General features: G+C 43.4%; 2 protein-coding genes across 3 annotated transcripts in view; one reads left to right on the top strand and one right to left on the bottom strand.

Annotated features, from left to right (window-relative positions):
• Positions 1-4,968, top strand: part of intu (inturned planar cell polarity protein) — a 23,865-nt gene extending 18,897 nt beyond the window's left edge. The window contains exons 12-17 of the mRNA XM_008286386.1: positions 901-993; positions 1,083-1,514; positions 2,128-2,222; positions 2,330-2,519; positions 3,375-3,517; positions 4,193-4,968. Coding sequence (XP_008284608.1) covers positions 901-993; positions 1,083-1,514; positions 2,128-2,222; positions 2,330-2,519; positions 3,375-3,517; positions 4,193-4,304 — 1,065 coding nt within the window. The 3' untranslated portion in view covers positions 4,305-4,968. The remainder of the gene's footprint in view (positions 1-900; positions 994-1,082; positions 1,515-2,127; positions 2,223-2,329; positions 2,520-3,374; positions 3,518-4,192) is intronic.
• A 2-nt stretch (positions 4,969-4,970) lies between these two features.
• On the bottom strand, positions 4,971-8,429 carry ino80b (INO80 complex subunit B). 2 transcript variants are annotated; one of them, XM_008286387.1, is made up of 6 exons: positions 8,141-8,429; positions 7,753-7,911; positions 7,403-7,583; positions 7,160-7,317; positions 6,128-6,300; positions 4,971-5,878 (listed from the first exon to the last, which is right to left on the bottom strand). In XM_008286387.1, the coding sequence occupies exons 2-6, from the start codon at positions 7,790-7,792 to the stop codon at positions 5,414-5,416; spliced, it is 1,017 nt and encodes a 338-aa protein (XP_008284609.1). In that variant the 5' UTR covers positions 7,793-7,911; positions 8,141-8,429; the 3' UTR covers positions 4,971-5,413. The 2 variants fall into 2 exon arrangements, with proteins under 2 accessions (XP_008284609.1, XP_008284611.1); XM_008286389.1 differs by having other exon boundaries at positions 6,128-6,264.
• Between the last annotated feature and the right edge of the window lie 123 nt (positions 8,430-8,552).

Genomic DNA, 8,552 nt, shown 5'->3' with positions numbered 1-8,552 from the left:
TGATGTGAAGCACCAATATTTGTTTGGTTTCGGGCACTTTATTGTGTCATGTAGTTTCAAGTTAATTACGCAGATCTGCCGCAACAATAAAACCAACTGCCTAATATTGTGTAAGTCCCTCTTTCTCTGCCAAAACAGCGCTGAGTCATCAGGTCATGGACACAGGAGCTCTTGTGGTGTCCTGTGGTGTCGACACAGAGATGTTGGCAGATCAGGTTTTGTTGTAGCACATCCTGCAAATGCTTGATGCACATGAATCCCAGAAGCCAAGGTTTCCCAGCAGAACATTGCATCATTACAACAGGATCTTTCTGAAGAAGGTCCGACTTATTAGTTCGAACTATGAATTAAAAATGGCAGGAACTTGTCATAATGCCCGTAAAAAGATCATTTTCATGGGTTCTTACATCACAAAACAGCAATAAAGGAAGCAAACCTGTACAGACATGTGCATCATGCTCAGAGGAATGTCAGTTTAGCTGCTTCAGTGGCTTCATGTGGAACAGTAGATTTGTTCTTATGCCAGTGCAATCCGCAGTGACAGACACCACATTTATGTTAGTCCATATATCTTGTCGATGTTTTGTTTGTCGAGTTTAATTTAACATTTAGTAAACTTTGTTTCAGATGGCAGAAGACATGACTGTTATGTCTGTCCTCCAGTTGCCCGCTGATATACTTTTAACTTCATCTTTCAATCTGTCCTCCATCTGTCCTCGTTGTCATATCAATGAGCAGAGCGTTCCTCACCAGCTCTTATCATTCAGCCTCATCTCCTCAGTCTGTACGCTCTCTTCCTGCTTGTCCTTGTACATGCCATCTAATAATATCTATTCATAGCAATGCGTCTATCTACCACAACTTATGTTTTTCTGCTATCTCTTTGCCTCTCCACCTCAGAGGCACTTTATGCAGTGTGTACTGTTGGAAGCAGGTGGCTGTGCTTCACCAGCTGTGGGTTCTCCTGGACCAGACTGTGTCTACGTGGATCAGGTGGGCTCCTGTCATATTGTGCACACATTTAAAAAGACCCAACTCTGTCGATCACTACATTATACACTAAAGATCTTTTTCGTCCTCAGGTGAAAGCCACCCTGTTGCAGTTGGAGGTGTTGGAGGCAGGTATTGAAGAGCGCCTCAACGCTCCACCTGCCCCCTGCCTCTCCTGTGCCGACTGGTTCCTCCCAGCTGCCACGGCCCGCGACCGCCTCGACAGCCTCACTTCTTCGTCCCCCGTCCTCAGCAAGCTGGCCGGAGCCGTCAAAGGCTCCTCGTCGGGCTCCAGAGGTCGCAGCCTGTTCGGGGAGAAGTCCCGGAGGTCCAGCCCACAGAGGAGTCTGTCGGACAGCGGGAGCGAGGGCCAGATGGATGCTGGGTCGGGGTCCGGTTCATCAGTGGCTCCGGGGCTCAGTCCACACTCTACACCGGACTCGGCGAGGAAGCTGGGAGGTCGACGGGACTCGATGGGATCTGGAGGGTCTGATGGGAGTGGAGGCAGCGGAGGCCTCTTCAAGGTACAGGTGTCGTTTTTATTTTTATTTTTTATTTCTGATTCCGATTCTTTGCCTGTAAATTGGCAAATCAAGTAGCAAACATCAGTTAAACTGGGTGGAAGATTAGGAAATGACTTAGGACCGAGGCACATTTGGGTTCAGGTGTTTGGTTTTACATGTTTTCTAAAAGAAATCGTAGAAGAAATAGTGGTCAAGTATCCCAGAAGCCTGTTTCTATGCATATTGTGATGCATCTTCACATCCATTTTGTGCCCACAAAGTTATTTTATACTAAACACTTTCTGCAATCCTCAAAGACTCTTCTAACCATCAGGATAAAACAATTTTTTGTCCACGCAATGACTAAAAGATTTTAAACTTGCTTTCCGAACAAAAAAATCAAGAACTACCTGCATAGGGGTCACAGGGGGATAAAGCTGGGGCTAGTCCATGAACCAGAAATAAAAAAAAAATGTCAGTAGGTTGCTTGTTTTATGATGATGTTCTTTTCTTTATGAAATAGATTGTAACCCTGAAGTTGCACAAAAGCAGATTTCATTGGCCCTTGAACATGGTGCTATCATTTTTATTTTTACAGTCTCAGTAGTGTCTGTGTTTGATTCTTTTACATCAGGCGTCCAGGATGAAGCACCCAAACCCGTTCTACCTGGGCACCCTGAAGAAGACCCTAACCGAGAGGGAGACAGAGGAGATGTATAACACCATGAAGTCAGTGATGAAGAATTATCTGTTTCTTTTATGCATAAATTCCACTCATAAATAGAGTCAATCATTGTCAAACCACCCGGCTGATCGGTGTCCTGTGTTTGTGACAGACTAACATCAGGCGCAGAGAACACTTTGTTCCACTACGTCCTGATGGAAACCGTGCAGGGAATCTTCATCGCTCCGACTCACAGGGAGGTGGCTCAGCTCAGCGGCTCCATTCACCCACAGCTCATACGCAACTTCCACCACTGCTGCCTCTCCATACGGGCCGCGTTCCAGCAGAGTCTGCCGGCCAGGGTGAGACGACATTAAAAATTAACATGGTCACAACTTTAGACTGAATCTAATTACAAAGTCCACACCGTTGGAGGGATTCAGCATGTGATAGCTAGAGGTGGTGTAAAGGTCACCTAAGGTCAGCTCAAGACCAGATTCTGTTTCAGGTCTGAACCAAGACTTCTGAGTGAAATTGGGTTGAGACCAAAACCAAGACATGGAAGTCAAACTTTCAAAATTATATAAAATAATGGTGTAATTGTTGACTGATAGTGAAAAGAAATTGCAGTATCAAAATACCAGAAACACTGTATGTTTGAGGTGATTTTACGTAGTTTGTCCATCTGAGAGCACAGCGATCAGGACAACTTAACTAAACTCTGTCATAAAAGAAATAAAATGGATGTTTTTTTACTCTGAAATATCTGCATTGGTGTTGCCTCTAAAATCCAGTGCATTAGATAAGCTGATGAGATGAGGAGGGAAACATAAACTCTACCCTCTCCAGCATACAGGAATCAGGGGTAGGAGAGCAAACAAAGGTTAAGAGTCAATCATTTCTGGGAAAAATGTCTACCAGTATGAACATGGGTACATCGTAGGTTTTGCTGCGAGGAGGATCCACCTCTCACATTTCACAAATACTGCGTATCCCATAAAGACTGTAAGCTGGATACGCCTGAAGCAGCAACAGTAATCTGCTGTAAAGCCACATCTGCTGCTCCACTGCAGCTCATCATGATTCTTGTTTTTCTCACTTATCCGCCTCTCTGTAGGACGTCGGTCTTCTATGTTGCTGTCGGTGGAAAACAGCCCTCAGTGCATCATTGTAAAGAGTTAATCAAGAGATCATTTGTGTCATTTTCTTTCCCGCAGGGCCGTCGTGCAGCAGACAGGCCTCAGAGCGGTGGCTGGGGCCTCGGTCCAGTCAAAGAACACGGGGTTCTGTTTCAGTGTAAACCGGAGAACTGGACCGACCAGAGGAAGCCAGCTCCCACCATGACTTACTGGGTCATAGGGTACGTCACACTTTGATGAATTTTTTGTCCACAAGCTTTAAATGTAAAACAGCAGACACCAGTAATGAAGACTGTGGAAATACAGGCCTGCTAGGATTTAGTTCTGCTGCAGCAGAAGCATTTGTGGGTTCAGACACATTCTGCATTAACCTAGAATGATCCTTGAGCCGCACACACAAAATAAAACTGCAATCAAGAATAATACTTAAGGATAGGATACATTTGCAGCCGCGACATCTGTGTTTCCTCTTAGAATGGGGCATTTAAAAACAGTAGTAATTCTTTTTTCCTTTCACTCTGCTGTTTTATGACTTAAATGAATAGGAAGCATTGGAGAATGTGCTCTCTGAAACAGGGAGGGAAGGAAAACTCTTCATGCTGAATCTACTAATGGTGCTTTCTGTCTATCCTGGGAGAGACTTCTAGTTTAGGAAGTCAAAGTGGAGAAATAATGAGGACCAAAGATGGAATTAAAATATGGATTTGAAGGAGTCATGCAGGAACAACTGTGTAATGAATTAACTCTTTTTTTTTTGGTCTATTTGTAAAAAGAAGTTTATTCTACTTGCTGCCTGTTTATTTCTCTTTCACGTTGCTGGACATTCACCTCCATCAGTTTGAAGATGTATCGTTCTCTTGTTCTCATGCTCCACTCTCATTTTCTTGAACTTTCAGGCGGATGCTGCTGGAGCCCGTTCCTCAGGAGTTCTACGTGTGCTTCCATGACTCGGTGGCAGAGGTTCCTGTCGAGATGGCCTTCAGACTCTCCTTTGGTTTGGCATTATGATGCATCATCCTCTCCTCAGCTCGTTGGCAGCAATGAACCCAAGATTTCTTTAACTGATAATAATAATCAGTATAAAACATCAGTCGCATTCTCAGGAAAATAGCTCAAACTGTGATGCTCGTCAGAAGCATCTGAGAGTAGATGTAGGGATTTTATGCTTGCTGCTCAGTTTCTGAGGGATAATCTAACGGCGGACTGCACAGAGCCTTTTTTCTTACCTACACAGGCCTCAATTTTCCACATGATGTTCTGCAGAGCAGAGTGTGATTGAGGCTTTGAGCAGTGAGGACGGTAATGGCATTCTCACTGCTGACCTCAACGTTAAACCTGGACGTTTTTGTGCCTTGTTTATGTGTGTGTTTGTGCACATGAAATGCCACTCAGTCAGTGAATACCTCAGACACGTCTCTTAAGAGCAGACCAGACCTTTCGGTAAAAGCAGCTGCCGTAAAGTTCACTCAGTGGACCAATAAAAATGATGATGCTGCTGCTGCATACATCTCTGTGCTGACACAGCTAAAAAGGCTGTCTTGATATTTTTCACACATTTTATGCAGTGAAGCAAAAGCGTTCATTGTTACTTAATTTAAATTTTGTACAGTTTTATATGGAAATGGAGTCATTTGTTGCATAAATGGACATTATTAAAATGTTATCCAGTTTCTCTTTTGTTTCAGGACAAATTTAATTGCTGTTGATGTATTCTGCCAAATCTTTTTTACATTATTAGCAAAATAGTTGAAACAAGTATTTTTTATAATGAGCTGCTCTAGAAATTATAAATACTGAATAATGTTTAATTTACTGGTTCACATATGTTGATCATTTTTATCTTGTACATAATTGAATTGTTGAGTATCACTGCAATGAACTGATTATGACACAGCTACAAACACAACAGAAGACATGATTTAAAAGAAAAAACGTCGTCGCCCCCCACTGCACATGGAATCATGGATTTCTGTGCACAGTTCCAAACATACCCACCGTATTTGTGTCCAAGGTGCATCAATTTCACCAAGTTTTATGACCACTTGTTTGCACCATCATCACATCCCAGTGTCTTACAAAAAGAACCCCCGTCCTGCACGATATCCCCGTTTGGAGGTTCAAGCTGCGCTCTGCACCAGCAGCAGGTTCCTCTTGTAACACTCGAGGCTGCAGAGAGGAACTCCGGTCTTTGAGCAGGAGTACTTCTTGAGGTTGGTGCAGCCGCTCACACCGCAGCTCACCGGGGCCGGAGGTGGAGGACAGGGAGAAGTCGGGGCCGGAGCAGGGACCCCTGTGGGGAAGCTGATGGCCAGTCCCTGTGCAGAGTCGCTGTACCGAACCATGGGACACTGATTCTGCTTGGACTTCTTCTCTCTCATGCTTTTGATCTTGGCCTTGCTGGTTTTTGTCAGTCTCTCTATCGTCTGGTTCTTGTTCTCTTCAGCTTTTTTGGCGGCCTGCAGACGTCTCTTTCGGGCGCGCTCCTCCCGCTTCTGCATCATCTCTGCAGTCATCTCTTTCTCCTTGTAGCCCATGGGGAGCTCCAGGAGAGGCTGACTCTGCTGCTTGTGTAGCAGGGCTTTCTGAAGAGTAACATTAAAACACATTGAAAGTTACATTAAGCAATGTCTGACCACAACACTGATTTCAAGTTTTGAAAGCGTTTCTTCCATGAAACATCATGCACAGGTCGTATAAGTCTGCTCACATTGACTCGTGTAAAAAGTATTTCATGTGTAGATGCCTTCTCTGTTGTGTTGAATTGACCTTTTTTTTTGTTGTTGCTCCAAAGCCCTTTGCATTCATCTAGTTACACTGTCTCTCTTCCTCACCTGTCTGGCAGTAAGCAGAGACTCGTCGATCTCCTTCTTTAGCTCCCCGTTGTCGTCGAGCTCCCCCTTCTCCAGAGCGTCCAGCCACCTCTCCTCCTCGTCCACGGGCCCGCCCAGCATGGAGTCTGAATCCATGTCTGGCATAGGGGATGTGGCCAGATTACTGTCTTCATCTGATACGAGATGAACAAGATAATAGAAAATTCTACACTAATATACGATAGATAATCCTAACAGTTTCCTTTCACATTCACTGGGTGTTGTTAGAAACTCCCCTTAATGGCAATTTGCACAAAAATAAATCTCAAAATAGACATCACAATGTGTTTACCAAATTTGACCTCCAAAACTACAACTTATGTAGGGATGACACCAATTAATTGTTTCTCTTAAAAAACATCAGAAAATAGTGAAGATGCATTTTTGTAGTTTCCCTATCCACGTGCCACCAACTCGCTTGTTTAGGTCAAAAAACATTTAGTTGACAATCACATATAACAAAGAAAGGCTGCTAATCTTTACTACTGACATGGTGGAATAAAAAAATATTTGGCCACTGACTGTCCAAACTGTTTCCAATTAGTTATATGTTGATGTACTAACTATTTGAATATTTGTTTCTTTTTAAATGAATGCTCTACAGATTTAATATCTAATTTACCCACTGGTGTCTACTCATTTCCCCACAGCAATGGCTAGTTTTTTTGGGGTTTTTTTTGTGGCAACCACTTAAAAACAAAGTACATGAGTGATGAGCAGTTCACCAAACAGATGACTACTGAGACAGCATTTTACAAGAGAAAGCAGACATAAACATATATCATAAAACCACAAACCCTCCTTTGTGTTACAGAAAATGTTTCTTGCCTCTTCATCGTGTGATCCTTCTGATTTTTTCTTTGGACCCCCAGGTTGGAGACATGTGCCATGCAAAACCACTAAAACTTACTGAAGCTCAGATAATGAGTTCTCTTATGTTAGATTATAAAACGTACATCCAATATATGTCTACAAGGTGCATTTTTAATTTACCCAGCCAGGCCCGATACTGCTCCAGGGGCACAGAGGGCTCATCGTCGTCATCATCATCTTCGTCGTCGTCATCGTCATCATCATCAACATCATTATCAATGATCATCAGTGGTGATGGAGGACGAGCCACACCAGGATGGACGGTGAAGGTGGGAACACTGGTGCACAGGATAAATCATTGGGTGACTGGTGTGTATTGGCCAAACTGATCACTGACATTGAAGCCTGGAACAAACAGCTCACCTTTTGGTCCCCAGCGTCTGTCCTCCGAGCTTGATCTTGAGCCGGAGCTGCGAAGGAGGTCGAGGGACTATGACAGGCTCAGGCTCAGGGGCCTCGGCAAAGCTGTGATGTTTCCTCTTGTGCTTCTTGTGTTTTTTGTGTTTCCGCTTGTGAACGCTGTGCAGACTAGAGCCACTTTCACCTGCAGAGAAAGCACAAATAAATACCAATAAACACATTATAATCTGACTAAATACTGGATCAGCAAGTCCAACTCACAAACAGAGAATTGTGAGTTTATGTCGGCACAAAAAAAACCATAACAATAGCTTCAAATGCACAATTGAATGTCAGCAGTCTTGTGTACTCACCGAGAAACCTGGGGTGAATCATGTCTTTCCTTTTCCCCATTGAATCAACAGAAATGTCACAACAAAGGAGAAGACAGCCGGTGTGCAGCTCTACATAGCACAAACTTCAAAAGTTTGATTGGATTAAAATAACCCAGTCACTCTTAACTGCCTGTGCACCTGCAAAAGAGAATATTTAGAATGATAAAGGTGGCTGTTGTTGCTTTAATACTACATATATATATGCTTGTTTATTTTTGGTACACAAATGTGATCTCGTTACCACTTTTAAATGTGCGACGCTTTAACTTAAGTGGAAGCTATCATATTTAGCTACATTTGCTAGCATGTATTTATTGTCTGCAGCTACAGATAGAAACACCACTGCAAAGAAAAAAAATTGAGTTACCAGTCTGCGTGAAAAAGTTGCAACACCGCCTGTAAAACCACAGCATTTACACATTAACTGACTAAAGCTTCACGGCAAGTCGCGGACAGCACGACCTGCTAGGCTAAGCTAACAACACGGAAGTTCTTCTTCTTCGTCGTTTTCGGTCATATCCGGTTTGTGCTGACATAAAGTGTCCACTGTCTCCTAACGGGGAAAACAGAAGCGCAACACGTTGGAACGGTAAGGATTCACAGCCATTTTTTTCCACTGCGAACTGTTTTGTGATACAGACTTAAACAACAGAGTGCCAAAACTCAAAACGAAGTTGTTTCGGAAGTGTTAATTGTGTTCTTGTTTTACACCTCGGGTAATGTAGTTCAGATAACGAACGCCGCCGCCAATCGCTGCAGGACCCCCGTTTTAAGGAACT

Source organism: Stegastes partitus, unplaced genomic scaffold (assembly GCF_000690725.1).
Source record: "Stegastes partitus isolate 25-593 unplaced genomic scaffold, Stegastes_partitus-1.0.2 Scaffold453, whole genome shotgun sequence".
Taxonomy (NCBI): domain Eukaryota; kingdom Metazoa; phylum Chordata; class Actinopteri; family Pomacentridae; genus Stegastes; species Stegastes partitus.
This window is presented reverse-complemented; position numbering and strand designations above follow the sequence as displayed.

Bases quoted from the DNA above. Each gene is read 5' to 3' on its own strand.
- ino80b (XM_008286387.1), bottom strand. From the start codon at position 7,792: ATGGGGAAAAGGAAAGACATGATTCACCCCAGGTTTCTCG. The intron at 7,318-7,402 runs GTGAGCTGTTTG...CCTGTGCACCAG, and splicing joins CAGACGCTGGGGACCAAAAG to TGTTCCCACCTTCACCGTCC. The intron at 6,301-7,159 runs GTAAATTAAAAA...ATCTCGTATCAG, and splicing joins GCAGTATCGGGCCTGGCTGG to ATGAAGACAGTAATCTGGCC.